This window comes from Ostrinia furnacalis, unplaced genomic scaffold, assembly GCF_004193835.3.
Source record: "Ostrinia furnacalis isolate ACB-3 unplaced genomic scaffold, ASM419383v2 OfSCF2049, whole genome shotgun sequence".
NCBI classification, from domain to species: Eukaryota; Metazoa; Arthropoda; class Insecta; order Lepidoptera; family Crambidae; genus Ostrinia; species Ostrinia furnacalis.
This window is the reverse complement of record NW_021132288.1, coordinates 869,954-893,213: the sequence shown is the minus strand read 5'-3', so window position 1 is coordinate 893,213 and position 23,260 is coordinate 869,954. Positions and strand designations below refer to the sequence as shown.

The following is a 23,260-nucleotide window of genomic DNA, read 5'->3' as shown; positions in this document are numbered from 1 at the left end:
GAGATATGAATGTCCAAGCTAGGACAATAACTGACGGCTCCGTTTTGTTGGGCTCCGTCGGGTTTTAGTGGGTAGGCCCACATAACCCACTGGTCGTCCCCGTCGGTCAGTATATGCGCAAAAAAGGCTGCAAATACTTCCTTAAAATGATTAAGGATCGACCTAAGCCAACTGATCTATTCCTCATTTTCAGGTCCATCATTGAGGAGCGATCTCTCCGAGTTCCGGAATCTGGTGCACTCCAGGCCCATCCAGTTCACAGCTGCGAACTTCTACAACCTGGACTATGGGCTACTTGTCTCAGTCACTTCTGTTTTGATCACGTATATTGTACTTATGCAGCAAAACTGGAACTATGAGGTCACGGTGTAAAGAATTATTTGGCAGATCATCATCAACTACTACTTCTCAACAGAAGTAGTCGACATGATGAAATATTTTATGCAAAGAGACGCACACTAGGCTTTATAATTAGTTGATTAGAATGTAGTTGATGTAATAGAAATATGAATAGGGACGTAGTCTTTATACAGGGTCTTTTCCCAAAATTAGCACGTCAATCTCAAACTTATAAAACTTTTTTATGGACATGTTAGGATTCGGTGCTACTGAGGCCCAGCTACTTCCGGTTTCACTATCACGTCCTAATTTTGGGATTCCCTGTATAGTTTATGACGTTATAATTCTTCATTTCATCCGATAAAAACTATTTTCTCAATTAATTAAACTTCATGATATTTGAAATTTCAAAAATCCAAACATTCCCAGTAATAATTGAACACAGAATATTCACTGTAGCACATTTTCAAAGGAAGCGTAATCAAATAGAAAAAGAATGGAAACGATGACTTTGCAATATTGCTTTTATTTAGAAGAAAACTGTTAGCTCGACTCAACACAAAAGCAATTAATGTGACTTAACTACAAAGGAAAAGAGAGCAAATTTCATGGAAAAAATATTATGTTAGTGAAGTGAGGAAGCACGCATGGTCCCATGGATATTGGTAGAATAAAGTTCTGCACGTAGTAGACTCTTCTTTTTATTTAAACCTTTTGCCCTTTTAAATGAATGAGGTACGAGAAAATCAATATAAAGGTGTAATAATAAAAAGCTTGTAAAAAAGTGGTTTTCCGTGACTGTTTTATGGTATTTATTAAAACCTTTACTAGCATTTTCATGTAACAATACCGTAATTAATAATCTGGGCTATCATCTACCTCTTGTATCCCGGTACTCGTAATTAGATTGCCCTGTCAACAGGCAGGTGACTGCTACAAACAGGCATACTAACAACCGGCTTACGCTAAACAAACCCGGGTAATTGGTATTCGCCGACTTAACAAGTCACAGAATGACCGGACCAAACTAAACCGGATAAATCCGGTCTATGGCTGAGTTGCACCACCTAACTTTGTCTGTGATAAATTGGATAGTCNCTTAATTTTAAGAAGCATTTATTGTATTTACGATTAGAAAACTTTAATCTAGTGGAGTTTGTATAATCGTACCATCTCTAAAGTACCTATTAATAAACTTCAGTGTTGCGATAATTCGAAATTAAACAAACAGTTTGAAAAGGTGTAGTGTCGGAAAATAGACACGGTGAAGTAAAGTTAATGTTTTTACTAGCTGAAATAATTTTTTTGCTATAGTTTTTTGTCATAAGTATTTCAAAATAATTTATTATTTAATAAGTGCAGTTTTTTATTATTATTTAAATCACTACAGTTAATTATTATTCCTAAATATTACAATTTTTCATTAAAGAAGAATAACAGTGCTGTTGGAACAATAAACCTTGATTGCGACTATGATCGACCGAGCGTGTATAGATACGCGTGTGCAAACAGGCGCGTGGCGGCCCGGACTGATTTGCAACTTGAAGTTGTCGCGCGCTGTAGGTAATTATCTCGGCCGGCATAGGCGAGTGACGGAGGCCTGCCGCGACGAACACGAGGCGGAAACTTTGCGCATCCGCAACGTGCTCACTTAGAGAAATGCCACACGGGCGATGACGTTGCCACAATAGCGTAGCTTACTCCGACGTCACAGCGTTGGTAAAAGTTATATTATTCTTTAAACCACAGAATAATAATAAGTACTACGTACAGAAGTTTTACTTCGCGAAGGTATTTAAAAAAATGTATGCTCAAGGTCATTAACAATATGGTGTAATTTAGCCTGTCTCAAGAGTCAAGCACCATTTTGTTGACAAACGTCAGTGATCGGCACTGCGCCGAAGCTATAGGGCTGACTTCGGTAAAATTATGTGACGTGAGGTGCCAAACTGCGGAAAATGGCGGAGGAAATACATGATTTAGCATGAATTATCATGAATAATATTAACTACTTATTTACCTCTCAGTGTCTTCAGGCAACTTAAAAAAAGTACATTCTGTGTTTTTATTATTATTTAGGCGGTTAAATACTGCATTTTCTTTATTTTTTTCCATCATACACAAGAATACGCGTGCGTGAGTCAATGTTCGCTCGTATGTGAGGCCTTGTCGAATCGTATCCTGTAGGTGGGCCATCGTGCGTGTTTTGTTTTCGATGTAAACTCGCGGAGATGAACAGCCCCCCTAGACAAAACGCACTTTTTGATCGAATCGAAAATCGAATCCGTCAAAACTCCATACAAAAAAGGGGCTTTTCGACCACTTTTCGACTGGTTTGCGATTATAATTTGCACTTTGTCTAGACCCACAGGCCTGTTTAAACTGACACAGCCGTCAGTTTGGCTTCGATATTCAATGAATACTGCGCTGCGCTTCATCTCCGTCATAACAAACCAGCCCGCCTCATCTTGCTGTCAGCAGCGCAGAAATTACGCGTTAAAAGTACATAAGTGTCCTGAATCCGATTACGAGAACTGAACATTACAAAGTTACAACACAAAACTAAGATTCCCTAACTAATTCCCGCCTTAGGCAGTTCGATTTTTTCAAGTTATTTATAATTTTTAAACATTTTCAAACTACACTCGCGAGCAAAACTATGGAATCACTTACATGAAGTTGTTTCCACGCGATCTTGTGTACTAACGAATTTTTTAGTAACAAAAACAGTGGTATCATTTTAAAGATTAAACTTTTAGCTTTAAATTGATACCAAATTCATTTAAATCACACCAGTATTTAAAAAGATATCCCGGCTGATGTGAAGAAGTAAGGAAAACGACATGTATCAACTGTTTGATACGTCGCGAGCTGTGGCCTATTTACCCCCTATAAAAGCACGTGTTTTCGGATTTTAGCTTACACACGTTGTTTCATACACATCTCCGCTTCTTTTGACACTTTACCTGGGATTCTACACCTACAGAAGCAGCACAAATCGTTGCACTATTGCAAGAAGGGCTCAGCCAGCGGGCTGTCGCACGTCAGCTCCACATAAGCCAGTCCTGGGTTTCGAAAGTTTTAAGACGCATTCGGGAGACTGGTGGCTGTATCCCAAGACCAAGTTCTGAACATTGCCGGTGCACATCGCAGAGGGATGACCGTTTTTTCATGTGAACCTCTCTATAAAATCGTCATTTGCCTGGTATCGACGTCCAGCAAGAGCTCAGAAATGTTCGTAGAATAGCTGTTAGCGAGTGGACAGTTCGTCTAAGATATAAGCAATAGAATTTGACTTCAAAAAGGCCTGCCACAGGCTCGAAACTGACGGCAAGTCACCGATAAGCACGCTTTCAATTTGCTCGTACACATCTCGATGGGAAGTCGAGCAAGCCACCCCCATAAGCCACTGTTTCAGCGAACCAGCACTGCACAAATCGCTCCCCAGGCCGCCTATAGACCCGACCTCTTCGAATGCTGCATTGCAAACACAGTCTGCATTCATCGGAGAACAAAACTCGCCTCCATTACTCGCCTTCCCATCAAAATAAGTGCGAGCTAATTAAAAGCGTGCTTGTCGGTGACTTGCCGTCAGTTTCGAGCCTGTAACAGGCCTTTTTGGAGTCAAATTCTATTGCTTATATCTTAGACGATCTGTCCACTCGCTAACAGCTATTCTACGAACATTTCTGAGCTCTTGCTGGACGTCGATACCAGGCAAATGACGATTTTATAGAGAGGTTCACATGAAAAAAAGGTCATCCCTCTGCGATGTGCACCGGCAATGTTCAGAACTTGGTCTCGGGATACAGCCACCAGTCTCCCGATTGCGTCTTAAAACTTTCGAAACCCAGGACTGGCTTATGTGGAGCTGACGTGCGACAGCCCGCTGGCTGAGCCCTTCTTGCAATAGTGCAACGATTTGTGCTGCTTCTGTAGGTGTAGAATCCCTGGTAAAGTGTCAAAAGAAGCGGAGATGTGTATGAATCAACGTGTGAAAGCAAAAATCCGAAAATACGTGCTTTTATTGGGGGTAAATAGGCCGCAACTCGCGACGTATCAAACAGTTGATAATGTATTTTTCCTTACTTCTTCACTTCAACCGGGATATCTTTTTAAATACTAGTGTGATTTAAATGAATTTGGTATCAATTTAAAGCTAAAAGTTTATTCTTTAAAATAGTGCTACTTTTTTTGTTACTAACAAATTCGTTAGTACACAAGATCGCGTGGAAACAACTTCATGTAAGTGATTCCATACTTTTGCTCGCGAGTGTAATTTGAGATCCAACTCTTAACGCTAAAAATTAAATAACAAAACTAAGACCTACCAATCAGCGTCCAGTAGATACTTCAAGAAGTGGTTCAAGCCGTGTTCCCAGGACAGCCACAGCGTTCCTCTGGTAAGGAAGGACGCCACAGTGTTGCGCACGGCGTGGTGCAGCCAGCCCTCAGTGCGAAGCTGTCGCATCGCTGCGTCCACGAACGGGAAGCCGGTGCGGCCGTCGATCCATCTGATTCATTGATTAGAAATCAAACTAAGTACGTAAGATATTATGAAACGCGTTAATTTTTTATTGGGTGGGTTGAGGAGTTAGTAGTTTTATCAAAGGCACAACACCATATCGGAAAGACTCTCTGTTAGTGGATACGAGTGGGTAAAATGATTGAAACTTAGACAAGGCTTTCCATTACAGCTTCTGTAAAGTAATATCCCTCATTATCCCTGGTTCCACCTTCGGATTTTACCTCTGAATCGAAAAAGTTTAGTTTAAAAAAAAATCCTTGGACATTTTACACTGCGCTTCTAGTCCCAAACTAAGCAAAGCTTGTACTATGGGTACTAGGACAACGGATATAAACATACTTAAATATTTTTTTTTTGTAAATACATAACTTATTATACATAGAAAACACCCATTCCAATACAAACAAATATGTCCATGCACACAAATGTTTGTACTGTGCGGGAATCGAACCCGCTACCTCCGGAATAGTAGTCCGTTTCGAACCACTACACCAAACGGCCGACAAGTTTAGTTGTATTCAACAACGGCCGAAAAAGTTTAGTTGTATTCACCACCGGGCGTAGGAATCGAATATGTATCCAAATACTAGTACAGACATCTGACTTACCTCTGTAGCTCATCGCCTTCAGGAGTCTTCCAAGGTATGTCAAGACAGATGGGGTTCCCAGCCATCTGGCCGTAGTTTGGGTTATTCACGCTCATCGTATAGAAGTATTCGCGCCAGATCAACTGGCCTAGAAGGGAACAGAAGAATATCTTATGTAAATTCTATGACGCTTGCTGTATTCGCATCAAATATAATCAACCTAAAATGTTTCTTGCAAAAAGTTTTGTGAGCCAAATAAAATAAGAGTTCCATTACAAATAGGTGAAAGTGAGGATTGACTTTCAAATTTTCTTCAAAGTTAGGAATTGAAGAAACTAGTAAACAAATTGACTATTCTTCAAATTGAATTTTCAGTGGGTACTTATAAATATTTCAAATTTTGTTAGGATGAAGTAATGCGTTGTTTTTTAAAGTTTCAATCGGCAAAAAATATTCTGAACATCTGAAAAGTATGCGAACTTTGCGTCTCTAGCGGACTTTTTTATAACGAAGGAGTGAATGAAATCTATAGTACTGTACGGCTAGCACGAAAAACTTTCGAGTTCAAATAGTTTGCGTACTCGAATCGCCATCAAAAGATTTAGTACGAAAACTACAACAGCGCCCTTGTGAACGTGTCGTAAAGTGAACTTAGTATGAGAAATGGTTGAACTAAACTTATTTTGAGAATCAAAATTGTCACGTTATCGTTTAATTCGAAGGTTGAGTATCGAATTTTGTCGAATACGCAAACGATTCGAAGACGAAAGTTGTTCATGCTAGAGGTACTAAACCACGAACTTACCCGTAATAAAATGAGTGGAGGACAGAGACCCTTGGTGCACCTGACGGAATAGGTCTTGCACGGACCAGTAGAACCTACAAAATAATATGACACAAAGTTAAAAGTCAAAACATTTCATCACATAAGAAAAAGATCTCTCGTTGTTTTCGTGACTTACCTTCTCACGGAGAGACATCCAAATCGGAGGGCAGGGCTCAAAGATATGGGCGGGCCCAGGAGGTCAGGGTTTCCGTGGGTCGGCAAATATGATCCCCTGGAAAATAAACGATCAATATCGTGAGTATCGTTAGTTATTAGTCGCAGACACTAACAACGAAACACTAATAACGAACAACCTTCAAAATACAGAGCTTCGTAAAGTAATAAACAAACGTTTAGGTACAAGTTTGGAGCCGACCATATACAACAGCAGCAGACGACGACGATATTATCATCATAATCATAAAAATACATAGAAACCAGTAGTGTCGCGACAAAACGTCGTAAAATCAATGGTCAAAGGTCAATATCATTTAAAAACATCGTATTCGTTTAAACGTTATTTAACAGTATACTTATTTACTACTAGCTTTCCGCCCGCGGCTTCGCCCGCGTGGATTTTTGTCTGTTACAGAAAAACTTTATCGCGCGCGGCCCTGTTTCAAAAACCGGGATAAAAACTATTCTATGTCCTTTCTATAGCTTTTATAGTTTGAGTCCCCACTCAAACTATCTCTATGCCAAATTTCATCAAAATCGGTTCAGTGGTTTAGGCGTGAAAGCAAGACAGACAGACAAAGTTACTTTCGCATTTATAATATTAGTATAGAAGTATAGATTCCTGTAGTATTAGGAAGTTAAAGGTTAAACATAAGTTTTTGAACGCAGAAAAGCAATAGTCACCTGCAAAAGGTCTCGTGCTCGACGCTCAGCCGCTGCTGCATTTGCTTCAAGGCCGCCGTCTCGCCGCCCACCCAGCGGATCATACGGATGTCTTCGTTCTCCAAGAACACCCCCAGGTCTTCCGGCTTTGGGGCCTGATTCATTCATATTATTTAGGTATCTGTTAGGCTCAAAAGACAGACAACACGTGTGTATTTGAACGCGTCTTACAATGCATTGTAGATTGTGGACTGTGAAACCCCCACATTAAGAAATTCGTTAGCTTAAGTCATTTTTGTAGGAGTAATCTTCCAGAACTTCTGCACGATAAAAATCTGAAAAATCTTCCAAGTATTTTATGAAAATATACGAGACAGGATACGGTTGCGCAGGGGATACTTTAACATTTTTTTGAATTGCAAATCGATTGCATCTTGTATAATGTGATAGTCATTCTTAATTCATGAGCAATATCAATGTGGAAATCATTGGGGAAGGTCCATATTCAGTACGTCTTCTTCTTAAATTGATGGAAGACTCTAGAATCCATAGATCAAAGTGACTTTGAACTGTTTTCTACCCACGGTAGGTCTAAAATGTTACACCATATAACTTGCGTCATTCACTCAAGTATTCAAATTGACTGGATTTTGTTCTAACCTTGTCAAAGACAGTGAATTCTTCGTAGAAGCACAGCGGCAGGCTTCCGAACTTGACGCCTGACAGTTGCACGTCATCCACTGGCCTTGGGGGGTCGCCGATGGTGGCTACGGTATGCTGAAACAAGCAAATGTGGCCTCAATGTGGAACGTCATTCAGTTCATTTTGTAACCAGCTGCTGTGGATATTTCCTTCAATATTTACTGAGTTTAGAAACATACTATAACATGCAGTATGTTATAATATGTTTCTGTTTCTATACTCTTCCATACATACCATATCTCTAAATCACAATTGCTAGTTTGAACTTTGGTTGCAATTTCCTTTTAAACTTGCTTTTAATAGGCAGTACTTTAGTTTTGACTTTCTTAAAGATGGCAGCGTAAGCTTCCGAGAAGCAGCCATTGGTTCATTAGATGTACTACTACACCTGAGCAATCATAGAAAGGTTCTGTTTGTTATCAAGACTTTAATTAGCAATGCTCTTAAAGTAAGAGTATAACAATCGAAGTCATTAAGCGAAGTCCTTCAGTTGATAAATGAACAAAGTTAGCTTATTGCACTCACAAAACTAAATGTACACACGGCCACACTGTTAACTATCCATTTCCGTTTTTGCTCTCGCTGTCATCAAATGGCGATTCTTTGCGAGAAGGAGACGATATGACAGGCAATGGATAGTTAACACAGTTGCCGATGGTACATAAGCATAAATATAGTTTACTTCATTATCGCTGTATTCGCGTAACTTTGACATACGGGTCCACAATGAACGGTATGTTACATATAATTTATGTTATGTGACATAGTTAGCAATCCGCATAGATTATGAAAGGATTCTGCTCTTATCTAAGTAGAATATAGACAAATATGAATTACATAGACAAATATGAAGTTAAGGAAAAATACAGCGAGTGCTATTTCGATCACTACATAAACCAGTTCAAAAGGTACTTATAGATACGCTTTACTCAGTCAGTTATGGGAGCGGCACGGGAGGATTTTTTGTAACGTCACACGACAACGAGACTTCAGATCTTCTTTAGATATGCTTTGTTACGTCATAATATGTCAATGTCACCCCTCCCGTGCCGCTCCCATACCTCAGGCACTGACTGAGTTTAGCGCTAGATATCTTAGATACAGGGTGTTAGGTAAATGGGTATATGAGCCGACACTAGCCCATGTTAACATGGGCATATAAATGATATGGTGAAGTCAGAAAGGACAGTGCCAATCCATGTATGGAAGTTGGACCAAGTGCTGCCCAGAATGAAACTATAGTGCATTTTGTTCCTCAGGCCAATACTAATTTGTAACCTAAACTTATTGCTTCATTTTGGAAATAATGATTTCTGTCAACTAACCAAACTATTGCAACAGCGTTAGATTGCTTATAAAGAATGTCTAAGTCGCACTAAAGTAAGGTATACGGATGCAGTATGGTTAAGTTCAACATAGCGAGTGTTATTTAATGCCTAAATCACGAAATCTTATGCGTAGTACGTATATATCGATGATATTTTGTATGTAAATAATTCAAAACAAAACTCTTTTTTTCTCTTAACTCCAGGAATAGATTTCAGTGCACTTCGGGTTACACATTAGTATTGGCCTGAGGAACAAAATGCACTATGGGTTGATTCTGGGCAGCACTTGGTCCAGACCCTGGCACTATCCTTTGATATCATCATTTTAATTTTTTTAATTTTCATACAAATCGGATTTTATAAAATTTATTATAAAATCCGATTTGTATGTATTTAAGCTCAAAGGCGACTGACTGACTGACTGACATAGTGATCTATCAACGCACAGCCCTAATCGCCACTGGACGGATCGGGCTGAAAGGATGATGGGCACTTTTCTATGGAATCTGGGCGTAAAACCAACAGAAATGTAACTACTATTATTTGTTAGGACTTAATATCAGAAATATATTTTCATATAAATAACTATCAAAAACTCCCGGGTTTGCTTGGAAATTGACATAATGTGTAATAGTAATAGGTGCTTTATTGCGCAATCAAAAAATATTATTAATTAATATACTTGTCTACCTACTCACATTTTGATACATTAAGTTATTTATCTATTATTATGTCCAACAGTTCAGGAGTGGGGCCAACAAATGTTATATTTAAACCATGTTCTACATTATAAGTGTAGGACCATACCTAGGTACCATTTAGAGAAATGACATGAACACAGTCATGTTTCAATGAGATTTTTACCAGTTAAGTTGTAGTGTTGTCGCATAATCGATCACGGATCGATTATTAATCGATATTGCCAAATAACGATTTATCGATTAACAATTCGATTAATCGATTTTATTGATTACCATCATTACTATCATTTGATTGTTAATTCAATTCCTTATTTTCAGCAATATAATCGATTATTGCAATCGAATAATCGATATACATTTATTCGGTATACATACTTACTAAATCGATAGAATCTATAGTAAGATATGATACGATACTCTCAATATGATCGATAAAAGCAATCTAATTGACTTAATACTATTTTTATTACCCTAATGTGATGTGAAATACTATGGAAACTTTGCATATTCAACGACCTCTATCTCCGTATCCCCGCGTATTTCAGGATTGTTGTCATACTATGAAATGAAGTACTAGTATTAACCTTTGATTTAGTATACTTTTTGTTTCTGTTGGTTTAACGCCCAATATGCCCATCATCCTTTGGCATGCAGATTGCAGGTAGATGTTATGACGTGGGCATCCGCTAAGAAAGGATTTCACGAAACTCCACCCCTAAGGGAGTAAAACGGGATCCACGCGTACGAAGTCGCCGGCGGCCGCTAGTATAGCATAATGACGGTTTGATTTATATTTATGATGGCGGACCGTATATTCAATCTTAAAAATGTGCATTGCCAACATGTTGAATACATGAATTTGTATTTGCACTTTACATTATGTGCTCATTTCTCATGTAAGAAATCAGAATAGTGACAGGCGACGGACCCAACTCACGAGTTTTCCTGCGTCACCTATGTAAATGGCAATGGGGTTTTGAAAATAAATCAGAAAAAAAAAGAATTCGTTTTGTCTGCTCAGACACTGTTCAAACTATTAAAATATCAGATGTGGTGGCAGACACTTTGAAAATAGTGAGAGACCAAGCTGCCCCCCGTTGTGCATAGCTACCCCTTGACTCGAACTCCCATGTAAGGGCTTGCTCTTGATCAATTTCAACCAGGATCACTGCGATCTATGGTAGAGCAAACTTGCCAAAAAAATGCCTATTCACTCCTTACTTGAAGGTAGCTAACGCGAACGGACGAAGGACACCATTGAGTACATTTACCAGAAATATCTGGTAAGTTGCGGCCGATGGGGCAGCAAGGTTCTAGAGTGGAGGCCACGTACTGGAAAGCGCAGCGTAGGACGTCCACCCACAATGTGGACCGACGACCTCATAAAGATAGCAGGAAGGCGCTGGATGCAGGCCACTACCAACCGGCCTTTGTGGAAATCATTGAGGGAGGCCTATGTTCAGCAGTGGACATCCTATGGCTGAAATGATGATGATGATGATCTGGTAAGTCAACGGCGGGATGCCTCCGTTCGGATGACGGAGTCGGGTTCCCATAGCGTGTGCTATTGTGTTCCATGAGCTAGACGACAATCCTTCCCCAGGCGTGTAATGTTTGAAGGCAGCTAAGGACTTCATTATGCGACATTAGATGGTTGGCAGTCCACAACAGTACGTTTCTCTAGAAACTTCCTGCCCCGTACAACCAAACTGTGGAATGGACTGTCGTCTGCGGTGTTTCCGGACGGATACGACCTGCAAGCTTACAAGAGGAGAGCGTATCTTCACCTTAAAGGCCGGCTACACACCTGTAACGCCCCTGGGTCTGCGGGTGTCTATGGGCGACGGTAATCACTTACCATCAGGTGATCTGTCTGCTCGTTTGCCTCCTGTCACATAAAAAAAAACACTTACCATCATCTGGTAAGTAAGCGGCGAAACCGTCAGCGCTGATGACTGAAACCAGGCCCCAAAGTTAGTCCTATAAGTGTTCGTAGAACTCATTGCACACTCACCAGGAACATCTGATAAGTCAGCGGTGGGATGCCCCCATTAGCCCGGATGACGGAATCCGGCTCCCATAGCGTGTGCGAAACGTGCTCGTGGCACGACACGCCGATCTCCCGGCACGCGGTCTTCACGCTGTCGTCGCGCTCGCGCCACACCGGCTCGCAGTCTTGCTCGAAGCTCAGCTTGCGGATACCTTGGTAATTTTAATTCATCATCATTAGGGGCCCAGATAAGTGGTACTTTTAGATCGCTTCGAAAATCTAATCCCTTCACGCAGCGAAGTAACTTCATACAAGAAAACGCTGAAGCGAAGGCCCTTCGAAATTATAACTGTCACGTTTAGTCTCCACTGCATGAACGACCCTAAGTTACTGGAGGCTAATGAAGGATTTGACCTGCGCTCCCTACGCTTAAAAGACGAGTTGGAACGTCAAATTCAAGCTTTGCCTAAATAAAGAATGCTGTGTAATCTATCAACACACTGAACTGATTGCGTTGATAGGCACGCAGATGTTATTATGACGTGGGCATCTGCTATAACGGGATTTTCAAAAATTCACCCCAAAAGGGGAAGGGACAGAGGTACAAAGTTTATCGCGAGCGAAGCCGCGGGCAAAAGCTAGTTTTCTTAAAACCATGACGACAAAACTTACCAAACTCTTCCCATAGTCTCCTAAACACAATGTTAGGCTTCCCCTTAAGCATGATAAGCCTGCCCCCATACTTCCGGAACTGGTTGTCCAGGTCATCCAGCGCTTCCAGTAAGTAGCGCATGCGGTTGTAACCTACCACTTTCGTTCCTGCAACAATAACGTCAAATTATATTTGACATACATTACACGAAGTAATAATACGAGCAAGAGGATCATTTGTGGAGAAATCACAGAACGGTAATATGTTTTCAGTCCGTCTCCCGCTTTGCAACGAGGAGAAATTAATTATACTTCAAAGTCCCATATTCTTCTGTTTAATTCGTTGCGGATTTCAAGTCAGTCAGCTACCTAGTCCCTCGAGTCTACTCAACCTGCACAGTTCATTGGTAACATTTTATTAGTTACCAACTGCATAACCTGTCATAACAGGATAATACCACTGCAACGGTGGAAATTAGAAGTGGAATAAGTCCTGAAAAATAAAACGCTGCCAATTGCCACAAGTATTGTTACCGATATTCGATGATGAAATGAAACATACCAGCAGTCTCCCCGTCGAAGATGAAGATGGGGCAGAACGGCTGGCTCCTGTCAGCCAGCGCCGAGTGAAGAGACGGGTTGTCATGGAGCCGAAGCCCGTAGTGGAACCATAGCACGCTGCCTCCCAGTGTCACCCTTTGATGAAGAAGGAAACATACCAGCAGTCTCCCCGTCGAAGATGAAGATGGGGAAGAACGGCTGGCTTCTGTCAGCCAGCGCTGAGTGGAGAGACGGGTTGTCGTGGAGCCGGAGCCTGTGGCGGAACCATAGCACGCTGCCTCCCAGCATGTCACCCTTTGATAAAGAAGGAAACATACCAGCAGTCTCCCCGTCGAAGATGAAGATGGGGAAGAACGGCTGGCTTCTGTCCGCCAGCGCCGAGTGGAGGGACGGGTTGTCGTGGAGCCGGAGCCCGTGGCGGAACCACATCACGCTGCCTCCCAGCATTGTCATCCTTCGATGAAGAAGGATACATACCAGCAGTCTCCCCGTCGAAGATGAAGATGGGGAAGAACGGCTGGCTCCTATCCGCCAGCGCAGAGTGAAGAGACGGGTTGTCGTGGAGCCGGAGCCCGTGGCGAAACCATAGCACGCTGCCTCCCAGCATTGTCACCCTGTTCTGTTATCACCACCTACAAAAGAATTAAAACATCAAACCTTATGCCTACTTTTCCTTCATTCATTATAAGATCATTTATAGTTTTCATTGCAGGACGACCCTCTCTAATTTACTCTGGTAAATTGAGAGGTCAATAATTGGCAAGAGGATTTAGTCAGGCGGACTGAGAAAGTCTAATGTTCGCAATTCATTCTATTGAAAGAGCTGAATATGCCGTAAATAAAGAAAATGTATGTGACCTGAGGCTGTGGTAAAAAATAATAATGTATTATTTAACAAGTTTCGTATTTCCCAAACGTGCTACGTCGCATAATGTTTTCGCGAAGTTCGTATAAATCAATACCTTCTTTCCAGTGCGAGTCAGTTGACTGGCTTGACCTAAATCGTAGTAATATGAAGTAAAATATTCTTATCAAATCATCAAAATTAAGCCAAAACCTTACAACGCGCGTACCTACAATTCCATCAATAGTGACTTCCCAGATTTCACAGAAAGTAATTTTAGAAAATACAGTTAAAAATAATTTCCTTAATCCAAAAATTTCCTCAATCGGTTACAGCACAGGTATTTTATTTCTATCTTGTTACTTAACAAGGCTACTTCAGTTAGTAAATGGATAATTCTCGCTAAGCTTCACGAATGGAGATTCAGATACCCTTTTGGCATTTCGTTTGTTCGTTTCAGCCGGTCAGACTTTCTGTAAGGATTTCCTTATGGATCTGTCATGCGCTGCCCGCATTTAAAAGATCTAAACTTGATCGTACTACAATGTCCACGATGTGTGATTCCAAACTACTGTTATGTCTATTAACCCAAGCGTACAGGCGTTGATGGAGCGAATGACGCACTAATTCCCAATGTTACTGAGAGATGGCCTTAGCTCGCCCATGGCCTGGTTAAATCGCCAGGTGGCATCGCAATAGGGCTGTCTTGAAATGAAATACACTTTGCAATAATTTAGTAGAGAATCTAGGGCTTAAGTCGTTAAAAAACCGGATTAGATGTAAAAGGTTGGTGGTAGAAGTTAAAGAATTTTGCAATGTTAAGGAATGAAGTCGACAAACTAGCATAAAATCAAAGAACGTAACATCGAGGAAATGGAGAGCTCTTTTTTGGTAAACGGTAGAACATGCGAGAGCACTACAAAAGGAACTAGCAAAAACAAAATCTGTCAGAAAATCCTACACATTTTTATTCAGTGGTCGATCCAACAAATATGCTAGCAAAATTCTAACATAAACTACAAATAAGCCTTACATATTGCATCTGAAAAGAACTAGTGTTTTTCCATCAGCCAATACGGCCATAGTGACGAACAGCACTGCAAAATGTATGAAATTATATGCACCTTATTTCGATTCCTTTCGATATTTTAAATTCATGTCTTTTGAATTTGAAAGTAGATAGAAAATGCACTTTATTCAGTAGGATTAAAGAGTAGTAGTGAACGTAGAGTACCTAATTGAATCCTAGTACGTCATTCATGATTGATTTATTCCCATCCTGCTATATGGTCTAACTATGGTTTGCTCTACAAATCTCTACAATCTGTCAGAAAATCGAACTAAGTAATCAGATGATTATTAAAAGAAACTTTACCAAACTGTTGTAACATAATAAACGTTGTAGAACTAAGGGGTAATGGAAGATCATTTCAATCATCATCATCAGTCATTTAGACTCTACTGCAGGATCACGATCCTTTCTAATTTATCAGAGGTAAAATTGGAGCGTTTTAATAAGACATGAAAGCTAAAATAGCTAGGAGGATAACTATAGTCGTCATAGCAAAAGCATGATAGATGACTGTTTACATTCAGTACTACTCGGCGACCCTAGACTGCCTAGACCGTACTACGCGTGTAATACCTAATGCTATTGCCTATAGCAACCGCGATAGTATTACACAACCTACGAAGCTAGATCATGCAATTGTTTTGCTTACAATTCCTTAACTGGCTGGAAGATGTTTCGTTACTTTGCCTACAATAATTTTAAGAGATTTTATCATAAAAAATTATACAAGTAAATGCTATGAGAAGATAGGCAAATAAAGAGTAAATTACTATAGTTAATAAGAGAAGATAATAAGTTACGTGTACCATTAAAAGGATTCAACACAACATGAATGAAGGCCTGATTCGACTCTACGAAATATTTATTATGTCAAACATTTAAGTATTGCATATTTTCACATACTTTAAGAGATTCCATGGCTGATATTAGCATTCCTTTTAGAATTCTCAAGAAGTTCTATCACGAATTAAGAGCTACGAATATGCCTACTACTGGTTGACCTCATGGAAAACTGAAATAATCTAAAAGAAAAACATATGAAAAGCCACGTCCTTACCAAAAATCTCCTAAAATCACTTGCTTTTAGTAACACTATTAAATCTAAACGAATTACTATGTAGCAGCTTTAATATTTATGAAAATAATATTAAATATCCAAAAATGGAAAAGTTAAAAACAAGGAAACGTCAAGTCCCTACACCGCGCAAATTGGAACTGACGCGGTTCGAAGGGAGCGCTTCGAAACAGTACGTGGCGGGACTGAATCTGAAACAATCGCTTTCCAGAAGGTTCCAAACACAAAGGGCTTCGCCCCGAAGCCCGAGAGAAACTGTTTTGTTTTAAACTTCGATAAAAACTCCAAATTTTCCTTGCAATTTTTAAAAAACCTAGAAAATACTTTTAAGGTTTCTTAGTTGTTTCTTGTTTGCTCTTTGCATTTTAATGGGCGCGTACTGCTTTTATGGCACGAAAAACAACTCTTTAATTGAAATTCAATATTGGTAGGTAAAGTCACCGCAGTTTTAAATACATCTACGTAGAGAAAGTAGAGACTATTTTTTTGTGTCAAAATGAATAAGGCTATCATAGAAACGCGTATTTGGAAAGAAAACGGTTCTTCAGAATAAAAGACCGTGTCATTGTCATAAATGGTAGAGACGCGACTGAAATGTGACTCCTACAATAGTGTGTCCAATGTCCATCCATACACAGCGTCATGCGTAACATTTTGCATCTTTGAAGTCGTTTGCTCCGCAAAATGTTCATCATCATCTTATTTTTCTTCAGAGCTGTAGAAGAACAACCTTCTAATTCACCAAAGGGGAATACACTCCCCACGTTGTCCCTTAATCACTTTTTGAGGATAAGTGGGGATGATCCTATGGTGACAAACATGTCATAAGCTTATCTAAGGCTAGTATGACCTAACTATGAATAATATCCAGAAGGACGGCCAACTATCGATTTCACCTGCAGATAATAGTTACGAGAGCTGTCTGACGCAATCCGATCCGTCCTCACAACAAAACAATCATCCCCTACAGCTAGGGTTGCTAGCTTGATAGACAAGAATAAACCTTTGTTTTTTTTTTTCGTATAAACCCGGACACTGTTATACATATTTTGCTAAATGAGAGAATGATCTGTGCCTGAACAAAGAAAAGTAAATTGAATCCCATTCGTACGGTTCAGCCGAAAGACGTCCACTGCTGAACAAAGCCTCCCCAAGGTTTTCCACAAAGACCGGTCCTGCGCCGCCCGCATCCAGGCACCTCCCGCGACCTTCACCAGAGGTGGAATTGTGTAAAGCAATCGTTATCATTTGACAGTTCATAACGTACGATTATTCTGTCAAACGCTTTGTTTATCTGACTTTATCGTACGTTATGAACTGTCAAATGATTACCATTGCGTAAACACAATTCCACCTCAGATCGTCGGTCCACCTAGTGGGGTGGAAGGCTATCCTCTATTTTGATTTGTTACTCAAAGTGATATAGAAAAGACTTGACATTTCAACCCTGAGTCCGGAAGGTTAAAATGGGATTGTATTGGACAAGTGAGTGGAAAAGTGGATATGTTAGAACCAATCAGACTTGTTGAATGGAACCTATGTGTTGACAGAACAATAGCTTAACTATTAATAAAGTAAGCATTCAGTTTGTTGTTATTTGTCGTTATATTTCAAAAAGAAAATAAGTACCTAGGTAAGTATTTTAGCAGAACCTTGAAAATTGTCTGTGAGTAGAGATGATGTTTAAGAATAAGAAAGTCTTTACTATACTAATGTCTGTGAGTGTGTTGAATTGTGACCTGAAGGCGGCAGTTTACAAACACGAGACTGATTGCACGCAAATCTGGGACAAACTTGATAAGGAAGTGCAACTGTTACGGGTGATCGGATTCGGAATACAGTCTAAACATAATGGTAACAGAATTAATATTAACTTCTTTTTAATGGTTGTAGTTAAATAAGTCGACGATGACTTACTGGGCCATTCAACGCCATTTCTATAACTTCAAATCTATCCATTCCTATCTCAAAGCGAAAAACTGGCAAGAGATTCAGTACGCTCAGCACCAAAGAAATTAAAATACAGAAGCAACATTATAGTGTAGCCATAGATAGGCTAATAACTACAGAAGGCGGGTGACGTCTCTACAATTTTCCTTTCAATATCGTACTCTTTTAGAAAAGCGTTTTGTTATTAAATATGTTGTTCAAGAACCATTTAGGCTCGCGAAGTTGTCGAATTAAGTGATTAATTTAACTTCAATTAAAGTGAAACGAATAACAAACAATAGAACTAATTACAGCTCAAGCCATAAGAAGTCCTTTGCAACTTCGACTGTTGGAAGCCAAACATATTCCGTCTAGCTAGTTGGTACCTACGTATTGCTAAATGTTGAACATAGGGTTGATTATACAGTTAAATGCATTATAGATATACTACATGTGTAGCCTTTCGCATAAATTATACGTGCATGTTGATATACGTAAGATTAGGCGCAGACCATCGATTTTTAGTTGGCCGATAGTTGTGCCTGATTTTTTAAAAAAAATATGAAGAATCGGCCAAATCGAATCGGCGTGATGTGCGCACTTCCATACATGCCCATATTGCCCATACTGATCAACTGCCCGACTAAACTATCGGCCGACGAAAAATCGATAGTCTGCGCCTAGGCTAAGAGGTAGGTAAAATCTCTGTAGGTAAAAATGTTACAGAGTTGGCGAGGTGAAAACACTTCATACAAAATAACGATTTGTCGCCAGTGTCGTGTATTATGTAAGAGATTATGAAAACAAATACGAATATAATTCAAAAGTTTTGAGTATTTTTGAAAGAGTTATATAAAACCCCATCCCCATCACGCAAGGGCCTCGCATAGAGTCGCACGTAATTTTAGATGTTTGATTAGGCAACTCTAGTTATGCAAAGTTTAATTTAAGCTTGTTTGTTAAATCAACTTAAATTTCCACATTATGATTACGTCCTTTATTCGCTGTATTGTTTGTTTCCAAAATGAAAGTTACATAATCCACAAGTTTGTAATCCTGATGATGTTAAGGATATTTTGATTATACCTATCATATACAAGATCATTCTTTATTTCAGATTTGAATGTAAATTAGGATACTCTCCTCTTTCGATATTAGGGTATTGGGATAAACTTCCAAGTAAGGGATGCAAAATAGTCTTTTTTTTATTGTGGAAGTTCAGTTTTATATATTTTCGGAGATTTTGGTGGCAAGGCAAAAAATACTACATGATTGTGTACTAAACTATGCTGTTAAATCGCCCTGGGTTTCGTTAGTAAACACTAGATCTTATGTCTAATCAAGTTGGCCACCCCTAGTATATGTATAGACATCGCACGGGTACATCGTTTACAAAGCACTTTAAACAGATCGGAAAAAGACTTTAAACATGCCTATTTGCCTATGAAATGAAGGGTTCTTCTGTCTGACACCGGCAGGGTGAGTGAAGCGCCGAAGGCCAAATAGAACGCGATCCCAGCACGCGCGCGTCATAGCGCAATCTACATACTACATAGAACGACTCAATACCATGCTTTTACCACAGAATACATAATAGTAGCCTTTTACCTAGTATTGTACTATGACGATATTATACTGTAAATGAAGCCCCTAGGCCCTAGACAAAGTTGAGCGCAGTTTTAATCCCGACATCGCTTCGCTCCTGCTTTTTTGTATGCGTTTCGCCCTGTCTTTTTTTACGCAACTACTTTGCTACGTAAAGGACCATTTATGTTACTTTGCCTAGGGTAGCAAGCTCTAGCGATACGCTCAACGTTACCTCGCGTTCTGTTTGTCAATTTATAGTATAGGTACCTAATGTCATACAGTTAATTTAAAATGAGTGATACGATAGAACGCAAAACTGACGGCCGATGGGGCAGCAGGGTTCTGGAGTGGAGGCCACGTACCGGAAAGAGCAAGACGTAGGACGTCCACCCACAACTCACAAGGTGGACCGACGAGCTCATAATGGTAGCGGAAAGACGCTGAATGCAGGCCGCCACCAACCGGCCATGTGGAAATCATTGGGGGAGGCCTATGTTCAGCAGTGGATGTCCTATTGCTGAAATGATGATGATACGATAAAACTCGGCAATAATATAGCGTGGCATTAGTGCCTTTTTCCCGTGATGCGGATTTCGTTCCGCGTGCGTGTAGCCCGCCTAAAGTCTGGTCGCCGAGCACGTAGAATTTTGTCCAATGACCCCAAGCTACCTATCCTTATCGCTCGCGCGTAATTATATTGCTGTCGCGACTGTGCGACGGGCGACAGCAGTGAGTGTGCGAGCGCGAAATGCAGGCAGGCATGCGGACAAGGATCCGCACGCGTGCCGAAATCCGCATAACAGGAAAAAAACTTAGGCAGCAAAACTATGGCACTCTGCAAGTGGACATCTGCCCTACCTTTTCAAATCTATTCTAGAGGACACCTAATACATGTGACCTAGATCAAAGCAATTGTGCAATTTATTACTTTGATATGATGGACAGAAGACAATACCTACACACTTGCAGTTATGTAGCTCTTAATTTGTGTGGGATAGAGATCAAAGGACATTGTCAGAAACCGCCTCAGATTCCTGGGCACAGCAGTAAAGTATCAAAATTAATCTCTTACTTTTTGAATACTTAAATATTAATTAGATTGTAACGGACACTTGAGGATTAAAAAATGAAATAATAAAAGTATTTTATATGTATTCCATAATACTATGACGACATCCGGACATTTTAGGGCGTGGCCTGCTCCATATCCTATGAAGTTCCATAATTTGTGTCGATAAAATCTATGTAAAATCGGCACAAGGCAATGCCGTACTTCATTGTTAGGAATCCATGTAATAGTGATGTTGACTGCGGTCATCATAGACAATAAGATACCGATCTTGTAAATAAAATAAATCGTCCAAATTGCTACAGTGTGACTAGATTTTAATTAAAAGTTAAAAATATATTGCACGATACTACAAGAAGCTATCTAATGTGTCCAACTGGTCGAAGGTCATGAATAAAATAAAAAGAATTGTGATCATAACACTGATATAGACAATGACAACAATATGGGATCATCTTTAATATATCTGTTACAGTTTCAAAATTCGATGAAAAATCCAATGCCGCTTAAAGTGAGAGAAATGTCTAAAGTTCTAATAGAATTGAAAGTTTTATTCGCTCAAAATGCTTATAACAATAATTGGTAATACATTTCAAATATTAAGTACCTTTATAATGTATCGATAGAACCAAAATGATATCCTCTCAGCTTGGAAAGGGAAAACCCAGGATTGGGGGAGCGCTCCAGGCAATTTTTAGAACATTTCATAGGTGGTAGTAAATAATATTTATTTTATTATTAAAATTGAATATTTTGATATTGATAAAATTGAATATATCTTTCGATTCAAATACCGAATATTTTTCAATCGATAATAATTATCGAGAATTGTTAATAATATTCAATTAAAAGTTGTTCAATCCCTAGTCATGCATAGACTAAGACGGTAACCATGGAGATAGTTAGTTTGGTAAGTCACGTGTTAAATGTCAAGAGTGGAAAGTAAACATAGGATTCATGTTATTTATTTACGTGCAAAATGTAAGTAAGTAAATCATAAAAGTGGAACGCCGAGCTATTTCCAAAACCCGTCCAATATTATAATACAATTTGGCTGCGACAACTACAATACAGAACATCTCCCAAATCGATGTGCATAAAATAATATAATACAATACTAGTAAGTAAGAGGTTATGATAACAATATTGCTATCAATAAGTTTATAGAATTGGTCCGCCAGGAATAATTGTTCTTACATAAAGATTTGTGTCATTTAGAACCTAGAAAGTATTATTTCGGCACTGTTGATCTAACGGCGAACAATGTATGGAGAACGAACATTGTCCTTTGTTAGTCTCAATTTTCCTACAAGATGAACTGTCTACCTGTATTGAAAAGTGTAAGAAAACAAGAAGATTTCAGGAAGTAGGACAGCAGTGGGTTAATTCATTTATTCAAGCAGATCAGAAAGAAAACTGAAGAGATTTTAAAATCACATTAAGCCTAGGCGCAGACCATCGATTTTTAGTTGGCCGATAGTTGGGCCCAATTTTAATTTGTAGGAAGAACCGGCCAAATCAAATCGGTGTAATGTGCGCACTTCCATACATGCCCATACTGATCAACTGCCCGACTAAACTATCTGCCGACGAAAAATCGATGGGCTGCGCATTTTTTTTTAAAGTGTAATAAGTTAATCTTTGAAGAAAATGGTAAACTATTAATACACACATATTGTATGTTGTGATAATCTACAAGTTACAGTAGAATCTCGATTATCAAGATATTCGATTATCCGGACTCATTCTTCACGGCTTATATTAACAATTTAGGCCCTGGACCCATCAACACGGCACCATATCACCTGTAATACGGCCCAGCGCTGCCACCATAACACGGTACAGACTTCGTCTTGGTTCATTATTGAGAGTAAATGGACTCATCCAATGGTTTAAAATTTAAACCATTTAAATGATGCATGTAAAACCCTTTCTTTATTAAAAAGTTAAAAGTTAATTATTGTTTGATTTTACTTTGAAATTGATTATCCGGATTTCCGATTATCCGGAATACCCCTGGTTTTAATTGATCCGGATAATCTGGATTCTACTGCAGTCATTTCTTGAAACAAGTTATCCTTGTATATTTAATAGAACATCAGGACTTTATTTACGATTCAGTCGTAATAAGTTTATAAACAACTAATCCAAAGTTGTTCTAACCTTATATAACAACCATATATAACCTATTCAACTTGAAACAGAATTAAGTATTAATTTATTTTAATGGAAATGCGCAAAAATTAGCACACTTACCTTCAACGCTCCAACTCGATGCTGACTGGCTGAGCGTATAAATTTAATTGATTTAGGGGTTTACTTATAATACTAACATGTTTTAAATATTATTTCTAGGGTTCAAAATTAATAAAGTAAATAGATATTTTAAAGCAAATCACTAATACAAAAACACAAACACAAGAGTAAAGTTTTTTTTTTGTAAAATGAAAAGTGTCAAAAAGTTGACAATTTTGACATTGACATTTGTTTTTTTTTCTAATTTGACTTTTTTTTCTAATCCCATTTCAAAACAAACATATTTGGCCAAAAGTCGTAGACATAACGGTGGCATTATCAAGAGTTATACCATCAAACGTTCAAATAAAGACAGGCAATAGACAAAAAGCTCTA

At 39.2% G+C, this 23,260-nt stretch overlaps 1 protein-coding gene across 6 annotated transcripts; it reads right to left on the bottom strand.

Moving 5' to 3' along the window:
• Positions 1-4,666: 4,666 nt before the first annotated feature.
• Positions 4,667-22,995, bottom strand: cry (circadian regulator cryptochrome). Of its 6 annotated transcripts, none has more exons than XM_028306852.1 (11): positions 22,886-22,995; positions 13,651-13,685; positions 13,212-13,331; positions 12,514-12,660; positions 11,866-12,053; positions 7,781-7,897; positions 7,142-7,275; positions 6,417-6,512; positions 6,260-6,333; positions 5,476-5,602; positions 4,667-4,853 (listed from the first exon to the last, which is right to left on the bottom strand). In XM_028306852.1, exons 2-11 carry the CDS (start codon positions 13,658-13,660, stop codon positions 4,667-4,669), a joined length of 1,200 nt encoding a protein of 399 aa, XP_028162653.1. In that variant the 5' UTR covers positions 13,661-13,685; positions 22,886-22,995. The 6 variants fall into 6 exon arrangements, with proteins under 6 accessions (XP_028162653.1, XP_028162656.1, XP_028162654.1 ...); XM_028306855.1 differs by having other exon boundaries at positions 13,212-13,341; positions 13,661-13,685; XM_028306853.1 differs by lacking the exon at positions 22,886-22,995 and adding an exon at positions 16,027-16,173.
• Positions 22,996-23,260: the final 265 nt, after the last annotated feature.